The sequence below is a fragment of the Octopus bimaculoides genome, chromosome 5 (genome assembly GCF_046866305.1).
Source record: "Octopus bimaculoides isolate indiv1 chromosome 5, ASM4686630v1, whole genome shotgun sequence".
NCBI lineage: Eukaryota > Metazoa > Mollusca > Cephalopoda > Octopoda > Octopodidae > Octopus > Octopus bimaculoides.
In genome coordinates this window covers 120794435-120814769 of record NC_142932.1, presented here as the reverse complement: position 1 = coordinate 120814769, position 20335 = coordinate 120794435, and the positions used below count along the sequence as shown (strand labels likewise).

At 39.5% G+C, this 20335-nt stretch overlaps 1 protein-coding gene across 1 annotated transcript in view; it reads right to left on the bottom strand.

Annotated features, from left to right (window-relative positions):
• Window positions 1–20335, bottom strand: part of LOC106877294 (WD repeat and FYVE domain-containing protein 3) — a 293550-nt gene that overhangs the window by 61685 nt on the left and 211530 nt on the right. Inside the window, exons 18-26 of the mRNA XM_089353030.1 lie at window positions 13536–13740; window positions 11796–12010; window positions 9903–10312; window positions 9263–9484; window positions 7259–7440; window positions 6297–6525; window positions 3642–3778; window positions 2497–2608; window positions 1697–1887 (exon numbers count right to left, since the gene is read on the bottom strand). Coding sequence (XP_089209156.1) covers window positions 1697–1887; window positions 2497–2608; window positions 3642–3778; window positions 6297–6525; window positions 7259–7440; window positions 9263–9484; window positions 9903–10312; window positions 11796–12010; window positions 13536–13740 — 1903 coding nt within the window. The remainder of the gene's footprint in view (window positions 1–1696; window positions 1888–2496; window positions 2609–3641; window positions 3779–6296; window positions 6526–7258; window positions 7441–9262; window positions 9485–9902; window positions 10313–11795; window positions 12011–13535; window positions 13741–20335) is intronic.

Below are 20335 nucleotides of genomic sequence, written 5' to 3'. Positions count from 1 at the left end.
CAGAACTTTTCATTAACCCCTCATATTTACAATTTAAAATGGAGATGGAGAAGCAACCGGAAATATGGAAATAAATCTTTATTATTGAATTTATTAAAGAAATAACACTACAAGAGTGAATAATATTTTATCAAGTATTAGCATCGTGCTTTGAATTCTAAACATGTGAATTAAAATTGTTTTTCATTACACCAGAGGCAATAAATTACAAAATTTAATACAAGACAATTTATGGGAAAGATTTGACCATTCGACTTAGAAAACAATTGTAAACAATAATTGATAATATTTTCTACGATAGGCACAAGGTTTGAAATTTGAGAGAAGGGGATAATTGATTACAGCGACCCCAGTACACAGCTGGTATATATTTCGTCTACCACTATAGGATGAAAGGCAAAGCCGACTTTGGTGGAACGCAAATTCAGAATGTAAAGACAGGTGAAATGCCACTAAGCATTTTCTTTGATGTGCTAACGATTGTGGCAGCTCACCACCTTAATAATAATAATAATAATAATAATAATAATAATAATGATGATGATGATGATTTCAAATTTTTGGCACAAGGGCAGCTTGAGGGAGGGGATTAAGTCAATTACACTGACCCCAGTGCGGAACTGATACTTATCTAATTGACCCCAAAAGGATGAAAAGTAAAGTCAACCCCAGCGGAATTTGAACTCAGAACATAGTGACAGACAAAATACCGCTAAGCATTTCGCCCAGCATGCTAACAATTCTGCCAGCTCACCTCCTTAATAATAATAATAATAATCCTTTCTACTACAGGCGCAAAGCCTGAAATTTTGGGGGAAGGGTTAGGTCGATTAAGTTGTCCTCAGTATTCCACTGGTACTTAATTTATCGACTCTGAAAGGATGAAAGGCGAAGTCAACCTCGGCAGAATCTGAACTCAGAACATAAGGATGGACAAAATACCACTAAGCATTTTGCTCAGTGCTCTAACAATTCTGCCAGCTCATCACTTTAACAACAGCAATAATAATAATCCTTTCTACTATAGGCACAAAGCCTGACATTTGGCGAGGGGAATACTCAATTAGGTCGACCCCAGTGTTCAACTGGTACTTAACTTATTGACCTCCAAAAGTATGAAAGGCAAAGTCAACCTCAGTGGAATTTGAACTCAGCGATGGGTGAAATACCACTAAGCATTTCATCCAGCACGCTAACGATTGTGCCAGCTTCCTGCCTCCATAATAATAATCATAATAATAATTATCATAATTTTAATCTTTTCTTATTTTTTTATTGCTCACAAGAGGCTACACACAGAGGGGACAAACAAGGACAGACAAATGGATGGAGTCGATTATATTGACCCCAGTGTGTAACTGGTACTTGACCCTGAAAGGATGAAAGGCAAAGTCGACCTCGGTGGAATTTGAACTCAGAACGTAGCGGCAGACGAAATACCGCTAAGCATTTCGTCCGGTATGCTAACGTTTCTGCCAGCTCGCAGCCTCATAATTTTAATCTTTTCTACTAAAGGCACAAGGCCTGAAATTTTTTCAAGAAAGGAGGCTAGCCATTTATGTTGCCCCCACCCGACTTCAAAGGGAAATAAATCTGCAATAACAAAAATGAATAAAGGAAAAGAATAAAAATATGAAAGAAGATACAAGTAAGAGATGTGGATGAGAAAATGGGAGAAAATGAAATGCTGTTTTACCTGATAACCGCGTATTCTGTCCATATCCCACATAGAGGATTTGTTACTGCGCACAACGCAGACTAATGCTTTTACGGCTGCATACAGACCCTCAACATCGGTGGCCATTGCGATAAGACCGAGTAAAGCCCCAGTACCTCCAACATTTTCCAGCATCTTGGCAACTGGTCTTGGACAAAATGTCCGAACACCTTCAGAGAGAACGAGAATAATAGAAGCAACATGAGAATCAAACATCTTGTGTGCAGGATGGTGTGATGTGGTATGGTGTGGTGGTGTGGTGTAGGGGAGGAGAGAGTGAGGGAAGCAAGGGTGGGGGTCTAAGGGGTGGGGTGCGGTGGGATGGGATGTATAGGGATGGTGGGGTTGGACTGTGTAGGGGTAGGGTAAGGAGGGAAGGGGTGACGATGAAGGGAGAGGGTGGAAGGGGAAGGTGGGTAAGAGTGAAGGGAGGAAGTAGGTGCCAGAGCAAGAGAGGAGAGGTGAGTGGGAGGAAGATGTGAGAGGAAGAGAGGAGGAGGGTTAGATGAAGAGGGAAGGAGAGTTGAGCCCATGTGGTACAAAGGAGTGAAGAGAGAAGATTAATCCCTGCTCAAGGTAATAAATTGGATCTGCTGTAGGCAATATGTATTTTTTTTTTTTTGTGGGGTCTGTGGGTGGCAAACAGAAGGGCTGCCCCGTGCATCACACACTAGCTACACTAGTGACACACACACACACACACACATCTAAAAACACACGTAAATATTCATACGTAACAGTTGCAGAATCTGCAGCCAATTGAAGGGCTTTTGACTTACCCAGGTATCCCATTAGTATCGCTCCTAAACTACGAGCTGGTCCTCCGAGATGACAGGCTGAATTGTGAAGAATACGGATAGGAGTTGCATTTTCATGTGAGCCCATAGCCAGCTAGAAAAACAACAACAAACACATTGGATGAAATTAAAATTAAAAAAGATAATTATTTAAAAGAAATATCAATTATGACACCAAACACAAGACTAACTGAATTAACCCTACTAAAATTGATTTCAAATTTTGGCACAACACCAGCAATTCCGAGTAAGAGGTTAAGTTGATTCTGTCGACACTAGTACTACTTGTTTTATAAATTCTGAAAGGATGAAATGCAAAGTCAACCTCGACGGAATTTGGAAACAGAATGTGAAGATAGGTGAAATGCCCGGCGTGCTAACGATTCTGCCAGGTTGCTGTGTGTTTTTAACTCTTCTGATATTAACATGTTTGAGTAGTCAAATTTACATTGAACTCATAATCAATCATCATCATCGTTTAACATCCGCCTTCCATGCTAGCATGGGTTGGACGATTTAACCGAGGACTGGCAAACCAGATGGCTACACCAGACTCCAATCTGATCTGGCAGAGTTTCTACAACTGGATGCCCTTCCTAACGCCAACCACTCCAAGAGTGTAGTGGGTTCTTTTATGTGCCACCTGCACAGGAGCCAGTCCAGCAGCACTGGCAACGACCTCACTCGAATGTTTTTACACGTGCCATCGGCACAAATTCTAGTAAGGCGACGCTAATAATGATCATGCTCAAATGGTGCTATGTACGTGCCACTGGCACAGAAGCCACATAATATCAAAACTTGAATGATATTGTAAGACGAGCAATATAATATATAGTATTAATATATATAATTATAGTATAGCACATATGAATAACGTATAACAATATATATGACAGGTCATGTAGGTCACAAGAGTTATTCACCTGAAAAGAAATGAATTCTTATCACAATTTCTATGCATTCACACAAATTTACAAAACCAACCTAATTTATATTTAAATACAAATAAAATTTTAATGAACAAAAAAGCCAGTTTTGCTCCCTTTAAAATAAAAACTAAATTTAAAAAGTATGAAAAAAATGTTCAAAAACATATTCACTGAAATGGTTTGAAAGAGCTTTACCTGTTTGGCAATAGACTTGCTGTCGACTTTGTTGTAAATTTTCCTGATTTTTGTTATCGTCATTTGAGATAAAGCATGTGCATGTACACCAAACATGACTTTCTCTTCTGCAACCAAAGAGGGCAGTACTTCGCCTCCTATTCAAAGACAAGACAATTGGGGGGTTTCAGAGACAAATAATGAAAGGAAAAGAAATATAAATTAGAAATTCCTATAGTTCTATAAATTAGCTTTAACGAAGCAGACTTCAGATGAAATCCTCTCCAGTAGTGACCATATATTATGATTCAGACACATGAGTTAATGGCTACATTAGCCAAGATCTCCTTTTTAAACTCTTTTACTGCAGAAATATTAGATATATCCATTCAATGTTTAATTACCCTGGACTGCAGAAAGCAGTTATGTATACCAATCTATATTTTGATGAGGAATGTCATTTTAAAAACTATTTTTAATTGAGATATGTCGAGCTTATTGAAGCAATATGACTTGCAGAAAATAACAATTCTGTATTTTTGTAGATATTTAAAATTACTGGAATAACCATGGATTTTAATTTTGTGGAGAACAGGTTAAATAATTAAAAATATGGAGAAACTTAACCCTTTTGATACCAACCTAGCTGAAACCAGTTCTGGCTCTGTCGTACAAATGTCTTGTTTTGAATTAAAATCTTCCACGAAACCTTAGTCACAATTTATGTTCCTAACACTAGCTGAATGATAACTAAGTTATTTTACTAAATTTTTTGGTATATTTAAAATTAATTGAAAGAAACACAGAGCAGCTCAAAATAAATACAGTAAGGAATGGGTTAAAGAAATAGTTGCAGAGAAAAAGAAAAGAAAGGAAGTAGAAACACAGCAAAAACAAAATAAATAAAGAGAAAAATATGAAATTATAAAAAAAAATAATGCAGGTGGAATACAAATAATTCTTTTACCATAGATGCTTCTTGTGGGGCATGCTGGAATGGCAGTAATATAACAGGAGCAGCTTGTAATATGTAGCTATGAGTTTTTCCTCTTTGGACCTTGTAAAAATTAACCCTTTCACTGTGGAAACCAGATTTATCCACACAAAATTTCATTACCCTTAACTGTGAAAAACCCCTTTATTTGCCAGTCTTTCTTTTGTTGAGACCTTGATCAAGGGACACAACTTTGCAGTCTCTGGATTGTTCCAAAGCTGACCAAAAGAGGTCAGCACTGACGAGAACATCGACTAGAAACTCAACTGTTGCAACAGAAATCATCGCATTCAAACTAGCACGGAAAAACTGATGGGTGACATAATGTAAAAGAAGAAAAGTAAAGGAAAGAAAGAATAAGAAGACACAAACAGAAGAATAATCAGAAAACAGCAGGAGTATGAAAATTAAAATTATATTTCTTGACCGAATGTGCTGAACAAATCAATTGTTAGTTCCCTTCCAAACACACAAGATTATTAGCAACTATACGTGTATGCCAGCCAAGTGTCAAATGCTACTGAATTATCTATCAAACAATTTATTGAAATAGGAGTTTTATCTTTACTAATGTACATTATTTGAGGAATTAAATTTGATGGGTAAATCTGTTTCGTCAGTAGAAACAAATTTTTCTAAATTGCTGTCTGCATGCAGTTTATTTTGACATCGTCAGTTAGAATTCATCATCATCATCATCATTTAACGTCTGCTTTCCATGCTGGCATGGCTTGGACGGTTTGACTGAGGACTGGTGAAACCAGATGGCTACACCAGGCTCCAATCTGATCTGGCAGGTTTTCTACAGCTGGGTGTCCTTCCTAACGCCAACCACTCCAAGAGTCTTAGTGGGTGCTTTTACGTGCCACCGGCACGAAGGCCAGTCAGGCGGTACTGGCAATGACCTCGCTCAAAGGTGTTTTTATGTGCTACCAGCATGGGAGCCAGTCCAGCGGCACAGCCAATGACCACGCTTGAATGTTGTTTTGTATTTCATTTCTATCTTTCTATCATGTCTAACAGGCAATGGTCTAAAATATAGATATATTGAAATAAATTTCATCTATTTAAAAAACGCATGTATGCACGTAAGTATGCATGAATGCATGCTCATATATATGCATGTATGTATAAAAAAGGCAATCTTTATATCCAACACAGATGTTGTGTTAGAACACAGAATACTGCATTTTTTTCCTTGAGAAGACCTTTCATACAGATACATTGTGCATAAAAACACTCGTATTTATATTGTTGAGAGATGAGAATCATTTGTTACAGCCATCAGAACTGCCAGATCACCTGATTTCACCCTGCTTGGGCTCCTCAGTGGCAGACATCAAGTAGTGACATAACAACCAAATCTCCCTGTCAACAATATATAGAATGTCAGTGTCTATTCAGGCAGTGATGTCACAATTGGCCAGTGGACTTACTAAAAATTAGTGACAAAAGTAATATTAGTACTAAATGGCTATTGTGTTATTCAACTTGAGAGGACAGTTCATATGGACTTCAGGTGCATAAAAATCACTTTATATCGTTGACATATATGTATGTATTTATGTAGTTTGCATAAATATATATACGTATGTGATATGTATGTATGTATAAATGTATGTATGCTTCAAAGCAAAAGAGCTGAAGATATGAAACAGGGTGTGTTGATTAAACTGAAATACCTAAAACTGGAGATTGGAAACTTCCTACATATACTGGTCCAAATTGGTACATGGTATGCACTGTGTTAGTGGACACGATATCTTCAAACAGGTAGCATGGACCTTGCTTCCAGGTCAACTGGGACTGCCGACGAAGCTGTGGAGGAGTTCCAATATAAGCGAAAACTGTTGTAAAAGCAGTTGGGCTGGCAGTACCCCCAGCACCTAAGTTGGGAGACACGTAGTGAAGCTGGAATGGAAAAAGAGAAGAAAATAACCATGAGAAATTATTATTGAAACAGAATGAGAATTATCACTTCCCCGTCTCCATCTCATTAATTTAGCAGAGAATATTGTTTTAAAAAACGCTTTGAGGAATACAGGTGGTAAGTTGGTTAGGAGCACTCTGTTGGTTACGACGACGAGGGTCCCAGCTGATACGATCAACGGAACAGCCTGCTCGTGAAATTAACGTGCAAGTGGCTGAGCAATCTACAGACACGTGTACCCTTAACGTAGTTCTCAGGGAGACTCAACGTGACACATAGTGTGACAAGGCTGGCCCTTTGAATTACAGGTACTACTCATTTTTGCCAGCTGAGTGGACTGGAACAACGTGAAATAAAGTGTCTTGCTCAAGGACACAACGCGTCACCGGGAATCGAATTCACAGCCTTACGATCATGAGCTGAATGCCCTAACCACTAAGCCACGCGCTCTTGATAAAACAAAGAGAAGGTACACACACACATATGAAAGGATTCTTTCAGTTTCCATTCCCCAAGCCCTCTCACAAGGCTTTGGTTGGCTTAAGAGATTAATCAAGAGTTCAATTAAAAAAGGGACACTGAGACAGAGTTATACAAAGAGATTAAAGGTCAGAGATAAAACAAATTAACAAATTAACAAGAGACACAGTTGAACATACACCAAAGTTCATTAAAGAAACAATCAGCTTGTCAAAAGTGAAAGTAGAAACTCACCTTTTGTGTGTTGACATGGTGGCTGTCCAGGAACAGGCTTACACTGCTATTTTTCATGATACCAGCTCGATGAAAAATCAATACCAAATGATGCCATTGTCCTTCTTGTGTAAGATCAGGACACCAAAACCTGACAGTGTTGTCGCCAAGGACAGGCTCTTCCTCTTCATCACAGCCAGTCACTGAAAAGAGAATATCATATACATCATAATCATCCTCATCCTCATCATTGTTTAATGTCTGTTTTCCATATTGGCATCGGTGAGACAGTTTGATACAAACCAACAAGCCAGGTGACCGAGCCAAGATCCACCCTCTCTCACTCGTTATGCTTTCAACAGCCTTTCTTAATGCCAACTACTTTACAGAATATACAGGCTGCTTTTTTTTACATGTACCTGCACTAATGAGATCATCAAGTACTCGTGTGCATGCCGGCCTGTGTGTGCAACTAAGTGGTCAGGCAGTTTTTCACACAATCATTGGTAGCTTGCATATTTACAAGATTTTGGATTAAAAGCCCACAAAGAATCCCTGTACTACAGATGCAACACATTTTCAGTTGAGTGTTCCTGAATGAACAATATGAAATGAAGTGCCTTGCCTAAGGATATAAAATGATACTGAGTGCAGAATTTAAACCCACAATCTTATGGTCAGAGATCCAATAGCCTATGCCTTCACTCTACAGGTATTGCCAACCTACTAGCCAACAATAATAAGCTTAGCAATTCCTTTTTGGAATTCTGGATATTGAAGTAGATGACAAAGCTACAAATAACAGAATGTGAATATTGGGGTGAAAAACCTTGTGGTGAGTCAGAAAAGCTAGTGTGATATCATGTAGTAGCACAGCAGTGCTACAGTAAACAGCTAATTAGAGTTAAGGCACAGTAATATCAAAAACCCGGTTCTCAGCCTTAGAGAGAGCTAAGAATTTTTAGGGAGTCAGTGATCAACCAGCGAACTGTTGACACCTGAAGCTAAATTGAGAAATGCCGATGTTTGTTTCCACCAATTATGCTCTGCTACCATGTAGCTTATATTAACCCAAATGGTTTTAATGCAAAAGTAAATTATAAACCAGTCAAACTCATCCAACCCATGCCAGCATGGAAAGCGGACGTTAGACAATGACGACGACAATGGTGATGATATGGACAAGAGATGCAAAAGTAAAGTCAAACCTGGCCAGAGTTTGAACTCAGAACGTAATGAGATGTAAAAATATTCAACCAACTCTGCCAACTGATGCTCCACAATGATCATGGCAATGTAATTAGTCTCTATTAGCTTTGACATTCAGCATCAATCGTTTGGTCAACTGGAATCTCTGCTCTTTGAATTAGCATGTAAATGGCTGAATATTCCACAAACATGTGCATTGCTGATGTAATCCTCAGCTACAATCAGTGTAATGCAAAGTGATAAGACTGTACTTTTCATCCAAAAGGCTTCACACAGTTTTCATTAACCCCAATTCATTCACAAGATTCAGGTCAACCCATATATAAGATAGAAGACACTTGCCCATTGGTAGTGGGACTGAACCTGAGATCTTATGGTTCTGACACAAACATCTTGACCATTTAGCCTTGTGACCATGACAATGAGATGAGAATAGTAATGATATTAATTGCAATGACGATGATGAAGAAGATGAAGATGATCACAAAGATGAAGAGGATGAATATGATGGTGATGACGAAAATCATGATGATAATGAAAATGTTGACCATGACAAAAATGACAATGATGATGATGACAATGATTAAAAATCAGGACGATAATTATGATGATGATGACAGTGATGACAATGATGAAGCTGAAGGTAATGATGATGACAACGATGATAATGTTGATACTGAAGATGATGGTTATGATGATGACATTAATGACAGTAACGATGACATTCCATTCATTTCAGTTAGTCTTCCATTCAGTTTCCTTCCCACAAAACAAAATAAACATCACTTGAGACAGAAGAAGGTAGACTAGACTTACCTGTAGTTGGCATACTCGTTTCTTGTGTTGATACGACAAGAGAGCGATCTTTTGCCATCAAGGTGACACTGAGACAGATGAGATTTTCATCGCGACCCTGAAGGTTGCGGATAACAGTCAGCAAGCGTACAGGATGTAGATCCATGTCAGGGCTGCTGAATTTGTCCACACAGAACCACGTCGAGTAAGTTAGCCCCGATTGTGGGGGAAACATTCTCTCACCTGATAAAACCAAAAGAAACAACAGTGTTATAAGATAGGTATAAATATATATATATATATATATATATATATATATATATACACACACAAACATACATACACACACAAACATACATACACACACTTTCGTAGAAACACAAACATATATACACTGTACAAACATATGTTCAGTTTAACAGTGAACTAAAATTCAGTTAACAGTGAACCAAAATTACTGTGAATACAACACAAACAATTTAACAGTGAACCAAAATTCAGTTTAACAGTGAACTAAAATTACTGTGAATACAGTTTAACAGTGAACCATACAACACAACAGTTTGACAGTGAACCAAAACTCAGTTTAATAGTGAATACAACACAAAAAGGGACAAGAAATCCACCAAAATAAAAAGGGACAGTAAATATTCTCTCTCACCTGTTCCAACACCACCAATAACTACAGGATCTGATGAGCCAACTACTCCACCAACGACAGATGGAGCAGGTGGCCCCTGGGGAGCAATACTTGGTAAATAAAGGCATCCGAACCCTTCAGTGCTCATATCGAATTCGACAAATGCTGGTGTCACAGATGAACCATGCATGCGAGCATCTCGAGGGGTTGTCATAGAAACAAGACATTTAACACGAGTCAGAGGTACCGGCCCCCCAGCAGTTTTCAGCTTGTCTTCAATTTCATAAGGTGTGCGCTTTTCTTCTAGACTATGGCCACGGCTCAGCTCACAACCATTATGCATGTGGCTGCACACAAATCCATTGCGGTAACCATCGTAGAGGTCATCGACTGACCGACAGTTAAGTGGTGAGCCTAATCGTAGAAAGTCTCTGCAAAAGAAAATTAAATAAACAGAATTACATGATGAAACAAACAGCACTAATGAAATACAGTTCCATATTTAAGAGATGAGGAATTACGTACATTATTTACATTTGGCGGATATTTGTCCGCATCTTGTTTGTTAACACAACATTTCGGCTGATATACCCTCCAGCCTTCATCAGGCGCCTTGGGGAAATTTCGAACCTGGGTTCTCATTCCTAAGGTATTTTTCGATATTATTATTATTATTATTCAGGTCGGTCACTGCTTTCAATCGAACTCGGAATCTTGGGGTTAATAGCCTGCGCTCTTAACCACTACGCCATATGCCCGTTTAAAATTTGAATGCAGAACAAATTATGAAAGCAAAGTGAAGACAAGATCTATACTAACCAAACAAGGAAGGAAAGAAGAGAAAAAAAAGAACAGAAGGAAAGAAGGAAGGAGAGAGATAAATACTCAGAAGGATTTCCACTGAGACAATAGACGTATTAACAATAAATAATAAGGAAGAACAATAAATAATCTTTACTACTCTAGGCACAAGGCTCGAAAAATTTTAGACCACCCCTAGTACACAACTGGTACTTAATTTATCGACTCTGAAAGGACGAAAGCTAAAGTCAATCTCAGTGGAATTTGAACTCAGAACGTAAAGACAGACGAAATACTGCAAAGCATTTTGCCCGGCGTGCTAACGTTTCTTATTTCTTTATTGCCCACAAGGGGCTAAACATAGAAGGGACAAACAAGGACAGACCAAGGGATTAAGTCGATTACATCTTCCCCAGTGCGTAACTGGTACTTAATCTATCGATCCCGAAAGGATGAAAGGCAAAGTCAACCTCGGTGGAATTTGAACGTAGAACATAAAGACAGACGTAATACCACAAAGCATTTCGCCCGGCGTGCTACAGTTTCTGCCACTTTGCCGCCTTAAGGAACAATAAATAATAAGAAAGATTGGAAGAATTGTTCACAGGATTATAGAATATTCTAACTTCTTTCATGACAATATTTCTAACAAAATACACTGTCTATGTTTCGATTAACCAAGACGACAATCAATAACTGAAGATAGATTAGTAAGATAACCAACTTGTTTATTATTAAGCTGGGGCACAGAACATAAATTATTCTAGCATAAAATTACTGTAGAAGATTTTAATTTAACCCTTTTAATATCAAATCACCTAAAAGCACTGCTGGTTCTATGAAACAAACTTTCTGCTTTGCCATGAGGTATGCTAAAACCCTCCAATAAAATCTCATGTTAATTTATGTTCTAAACAGTTGTTTGATAATGACAGAGTTACTCTAATAAATTCTTCATTGTCTTCAAAATTAATCAAAACAAAGATATATTTTCAACAGAAAACGGTAAAAAAAAGGGCTAAAATATTGACCCCTTTAAAACGGAATACTTTGTATCATATAACCAGCTGCAGTGTTTCGAATGGGTTAGTATTGAAAGAGTACAAGACTTACTTGAGATCCTTAGGTGTCAGTGCTTGGGCAGCGAGACGTTCAAACATGTACTGAAGTGGGGGATGCAGTGAGTGGGATTCATCAGCAAGGGCCACATTGCCATGGTTCAATAGTTCATGGGGGAAGCCAACGTCACACATGATTTGTTGGTTGCGTTCAGTTCGCATCACAGACTTAAGGAGTTCAGCGGTGTACGTTTGTAATTCTAGAGCTTGCTGCAAAACAGGAGATGCATAAAAATGTTGTAGATAAGGACATATCATAGTACAGGAGTGGGCAATTGTTGTGGCTCAGGGGCCACTTCGAGAAGGGCATAGTTAGCAAAGGGCCACACCTTCTATAACTGATCATATTCATTACTTAACGTTACATTTCATTTAATGCGAAGTGTAAATAACATTTCTTTCTTTCTCACCCTTTTTAAAGCCTAGCCAGGCTCATGGTCCCGGTTTTCCGGTTTCTGTGGCATATGTGTTCCCCCCAGCTGGATGGGACCCCAGTCCATCACAGCTTTACTCAAGAAACAAGAAGAAAGAGTGAGAGAAAGTTGGGGCGAAAGAGTACAACAGGGGTCGCCACCACCTCCTGCCGGAGCCTCATGGAGCTTTAGGTGTTTTCGCTCAATAAACATACACAATACCCGGTCTGGGAATCGAAACCGCGATCCTCTGACCGCGAGTTCACTGCCCTAACCACTGGGCCATTGCGCCTCTGTAAATAACATAACAATAATAATAAATAAATAAAACTAAAACGATAGCAGTATACAGAAAACGTTTTATTAAATTTATTTATGTGCAAGTTACACATCAGCGAGCATGAGTGGCAACCCCTGTTGTACTCTTTCGCCCTGACTTTCTCTTACTCTTTCTTCCTGTTTCTTGAGTAAGGCTGCGATGGACTGGCATCCCGTCCAGCTGGGGAGAACACATATGCCATAGAAACTGGGCCCATAAGCCTGGCTAGGCTTGAAAAGGGCGAAGAAGAGGACTTAGTTATAGTTTCCAGATCAGTTTTGAAACATACTGTTAACATTTATCATCATTGCATTGACCAGACCATCAGATGTAGTTATACACCACTGATCACAATGCACTTCCAGCAGGTTAGGCAGGCTGACCAACATTCCTACTGAACAGGATATCAGTTCTACCTTACTGTTATCCATTTACAGGTGAGTGGACTAAAGCAACATGAAATGCAGTATTCTGCTCTAGAGCACATTGCACTGCCCTGCCTAAGAATTGAAACCACAATTCTGCAACTGTGAGCACAACACCCTAAGTACTATTCTTTCATTCTATTACTTGTTTCATCCATTTGACTGTGGCCATGCTGGAACACTGCCTTAAAGGGGTTTTAATTGAAGAACTTGACCCCAGGACTTATTCTTTGTAATCCTAGTACTTATTCTATCAGTCTCTTTTGCCAAACTGTTAAGTTATGGGGACATAAACACACCAGCATCGGTTGTCAAGCGATGCTGGGGGGACAAACAAACAAACACGCACACACACACAAACACACACACATAAATATATACAGTTTCCATCTACCAAATCCACTCACAAGGCTTTGGTCAGCCCGAAGCTATAACAGAAGGCACATGCTCAAGGTGCCATGCATTGGGACTGAACCTGGAACCATGTGGTTGGGAAGCAAGCTTCTTACTACACAGCCACGACCGCACCTATGTGTACTACATGGAAGGAGAAAAATGAAAAAGCATGACATTTTTACCTTTGAATTAGCATTATAATCAATTGCTGGTAGGAGATGAAAGATGGACATAATAGCACCTGGGTGCACAATAATTTGATCTTGGGAACCGGACAGGTAAAGCTTGATACTATCTGTACTGGATTTCTTCACTAAAGAATGTGGACCTTCTGTCCGAAATGAAATATTCCGCTTGAGTGTGTTGTAGCTGCCAGCAGCTGGAGGCCTACAAGAAGATCAAGTATAAAATATTAGCCAAAACAATAAAAACAACAAGAACATAGCAAAAGTTTCCAGTTTATTTCAAACATTAAATCTTTTCTTTGATGCGTTTCTTGTAATTTTGCTAATATGAAACTGCAAAAAATGTTCTCACCAATTGTGAATAGCAAGATGTGGTGAAGAATCAACAACTATATTTATGATCTTACACACACAAATGCACACATATATATATATTATCATTTTAATGGTCACTTTTCTATGCTCACATGAGCCACACACGATTTTTAAGTATGATTTTCTAAGGCTAGATGTCCTCCCTATATCTAACTCTCACCTGTTTCCAAGTAAGGTAATGCTTTGCATCGCTAGAAATGCTTTCATGGAAGATTGAACACAAAAGACACTGCTTATATGACAGTGACACTTGTTTACAGCTAGAGACAGAGACACTATGACACACAGAAGTCACTAAGACACACACAAGTCACTATGATACACACAAGACACTATGACACACAGAAGTCACTATGACACACACAAGACACTATGATACACACAAGACACTATGACACACAGAAGTCACTAAGACACACACAATTCACTAAGACACACACAAGTCACTATGACACACACAAGACACTGAGACACAAACAAGTCACTATGACACAAACAAGACACTATGACACACAGAAGACACTATGACACACAGAATTCACTAAGACACACACAAGTCACTATGACACACACAAGTCACTATGACACACACAAGACACTGAGACACAAACAAGTCACTATGACACACACAAGACACTATGACACACACAAGACACTATGACACACAGAAGTCACTAAGACACACACAAGTCACTAAGACACACACAAGTCACTATGACACACACAAGTCACTAAGACACACACAAGACACTATGACACACACAAGACACTATGACACACAGAAGTCACTATGACACACACAAGACACTATGATACACACAAGACACTATGACACACACAAGACACTATGACACACACAAGACACTATGACACACACAAGACACTATGACACACACAAGTCACTAAGACACACACAAGTCACTATGACACACAGAAGTCACTAAGACACACACAAGTCACTAAGACACACAAGTCACTAAGACACACAATGTCACTATGACACACACAAGACACTGAGACACAAACAAGTCACTATGACACACACAAGACACTATGACACACACAAGACACTATGACACACACAAGTCACTATGACACACACAAGTCACTATGACACACACAAGTCACTATGACACACACAAGTCACTATGACACACACAAGACACTATGACACACACAAGACACTAAGATACACAGAAGACACTATGACACACAGAAGACACTATGACACACAGAAGACACTATGACACACACAAGACACTATGACACACACAAGACACTATGACACACACAAGACACTATGACACACACAAGACACTATGACACACACAAGACACTAAGACACATACAAGACACTATGACACATACAAGACACTATGACACACACAAGACACTGAGACACACACAAGACACTGAGATACACACAAGACACTATGACACACACAAGACACTATGATACACACAAGACACTATGACACACACAAGACACTATGAAACACACAAGACACTATGAAACACACAAGACACTATGACACACACAAGACACTATGACACACACAAGACACTATGACACACAGAAGTCACTATGACACACACAAGACACTATGACACACAGAAGTCACTATGACACACACAAGTCACTATGACACACACAAGACACTATGACACACACAAGACACTATGACACACACAAGACACTATGACACACAGAAGTCACTATGACACACACAAGACACTATGACACACACAAGACACACAGAAGACACTATGACACACACAAGTCACTATGACACACACAAGTCACTATGACACACACAAGACACTATGATACACACAAGACACTATGACACACAGAAGACACTATGACACACAGAAGACACTATGACACACACAAGACACTATGACACACACAAGACACTATGACACACACAAGACACTATGACACAAACAAGACACTGAGACACAAACAAGACACTATGACACACACAAGACACTATGACACACAAGACACTATGACACACACAAGACACTATGACACACACAAGACACTATGACACACACAAGTCACTATGACACACACAAGTCACTATGACACACACAAGACACTATGATACACACAAGACACTATGACACACAGAAGACACTACGACACACACAAGACACTATGACACACACAAGACACTATGACACACACAAGACACTATGACACACACAAGACACTGAGACACAAACAAGACACTATGACACACACAAGACACTATGACACACACAAGACACTATGACACACACAAGACACTATGACACACACAAGACACTATGACACACACAAGACATTATGACACACACAAGACACTATGACACACACAAGACACTATGATACACACAAGACACTATGACACACAGAAGACACTATGACACACAGAAGACACTATGACACACACAAGACACTATGACACACACAAGACACTATGACACACACAAGACACTATGACACACACAAGACACTGAGACACAAACAAGACACTATGACACACACAAGACACTATGACACACACAAGACACTATGACACACACAAGACACTATGACACACACAAGACACTATGACACACACAAGACACTATGATACACACAAGACACTATGACACACAGAAGTCACTATGACACACACAAGACACTATGATACACACAAGACACTATGACACACAGAAGACACTATGACACACACAAGTCATTATGACACACACAAGTCACTATGACACACACAAGACACTATGATACACACAAGACACTATGACACACAGAAGTCACTATGACACACACAAGACACTATGACACACAGAAGTCACTATGACACACACAAGTCACTATGACACACACAAGATACTATGACACACACAAGACACTATGACATACACAAGACACTATGACACACAGAAGTCACTATGACACACACAAGACACTATGACACACAGAAGACACTATGACACACACAAGTCACTATGACACACACAAGTCACTATGACACACACAAGACACTATGATACACACAAGACACTATGACACACAGAAGACACTATGACACACACAAGACACTATGACACACACAAGACACTATGACACACACAAGACACTATGACACACACAAGTCACTATGACACACACAAGACACTGATACACAAACAAGTCACTATGACACACACAAGACACTATGACACACACAAGACACTATGACACACAGAAGTCACTAAGACACACACAAGTCACTAAGACACACACAAGTCACTATGACACACACAAGTCACTAAGACACACACAAGACACTATGACACACACAAGACACTATGACACACAGAAGTCACTATGACACACACAAGACACTATGATACACACAAGACACTATGACACACACAAGACACTATGACACACACAAGACACTATGACACACAGAAGTCACTAAGACACACACAAGTCACTAAGACACACACAAGTCACTATGACACACAGAAGTCACTAAGACACACACAAGTCACTAAGACACACAAGTCACTAAGACACACAATGTCACTATGACACACACAAGACACTGAGACACAAACAAGTCACTATGACACACACAAGACACTATGACACACACAAGACACTATGACACACAGAAGACACTATGACACACAGAAGTCACTATGACACACACAAGTCACTATGACACACACAAGTCACTATGACACACACAAGACACTATGACACACACAAGACACTATGATACACACAAGACACTATGACACACAGAAGACACTATGACACACAGAAGACACTATGACACACACAAGACACTATGACACACACAAGACACTATGACACACACAAGACACTATGACACACACAAGACACTATGACACACACAAGACACTAAGACACATACAAGACACTGAGACACACACAAGACACTGAGATACACACAAGACACTATGACACACACAAGACACTATGATACACACAAGACACTATGACACACACAAGACACTATGAAACACACAAGACACTATGAAACACACAAGACACTATGACACACACAAGACACTATGACACACACAAGACACTATGATACACACAAGACACTATGACACACAGAAGTCACTATGACACACACAAGACACTATGATACACACAAGACACTATGACACACAGAAGACACTATGACACACACAAGTCATTATGACACACACAAGTCACTATGACACACACAAGACACTATGATACACACAAGACACTATGACACACAGAAGTCACTATGACACACACAAGACACTATGACACACAGAAGTCACTATGACACACACAAGTCACTATGACACACACAAGACACTATGACACACACAAGACACTATGACACACACAAGACACTATGACACACAGAAGTCACTATGACACACACAAGACACTATGACACACACAAGACACTATGACACACAGAAGACACTATGACACACACAAGTCACTATGACACACACAAGTCACTATGACACACACAAGACACTATGATACACACAAGACACTATGACACACAGAAGACACTATGACACACAGAAGACACTATGACACACACAAGACACTATGACACACACAAGACACTATGACACACACAAGACACTATGACACACACAAGACACTAAGACACAAACAAGACACTATGACACACACAAGACACTATGACACACACAAGACACTATGACACACACAAGACACTATGACACACACAAGACACTATGACACACACAAGACACTATGACACACACAAGACATTATGACACACATAAGACACTATGACACACAGAAGTCACTATGACACACAGAAGTCACTAAGACATACACAAGTCACTAAGACACACACAAGACACTGAGACACAAACAAGACACTATGACACACACAAGACACTATGACACACACAAGACACTATGACACACACAAGACACTATGACACACACAAGACACTATGACACACACAAGACACTATGACACACACAAGACACTATGACACACACAAGACACTATGACACACACAAGACACTATGACACACAGAAGACACTATGACACACACAAGACACTATGACACACACAAGACACTATGACACACACAAGACACTATGACACACACAAGACACTAAGACACATACAAGACACTATGACACACACAAGACACTATGACACACACAAGACACTGAGACACACACAAGACACTGAGATACACACAAGACACTATGACACACACAAGACACTATGATACACACAAGACACTATGACACACACAAGACACTATGAAACACACAAGACACTATGAAACACACAAGACACTATGACACACACAAGACACTATGACACACACAAGACACTATGATACACACAAGACACTATGACACACAGAAGTCACTATGACACACACAAGACACTATGATACACACAAGACACTATGACACAGAGAAGACACTATGACACACACAAGTCACTATGACACACACAAGTCACTATGACACACACAAGACGCTATGATACACACAAGACACTATGACACACAGAAGTCACTATGACACACACAAGACACTATGACACACAGAAGTCACTATGACACACACAAGTCACTATGACACACACAAGACACTATGACACACACAAGACACTATGACACACACAAGACACTATGACACACAGAAGTCACTATGACACACACAAGACACTATGACACACACAAGACACTATGACACACAGAAGACACTATGACACAAACAAGTCACTATGACACACACAAGTCACTATGACACACACAAGACACTATGATACACACAAGACACTATGACACACAGAAGACACTATGACACACAGAAGACACTATGACACACACAAGACACTATGACACACACAAGACACTATGACACACACAAGACACTATGACACACACAAGACACTATGACACACACAAGACACTATGACACACACAAGACACTAAGACACAAACAAGACACTATGACACACACAAGACACTATGACACACACAAGACACTATGACACACACAAGACACTATGACACACACAAGACACTATGACACACACAAGACATTATGACACACACAAGACACTATGACACACAGAAGTCACTATGACACACAGAAGTCACTAAGACATACACAAGTCACTAAGACACACACAAGACACTGAGACACAAACAAGACACTGACACACACAAGATACTATGACACACACAAGACACTATGACACACACAAGACACTATGACACACACAAGACACTATGATACACACAAGACACTATGACACACACAAGACACTATGACACACACAAGACACTATGACACACACAAGACACTATGACACACACAAGACACTATGACACACACAAGACACTAAGACAC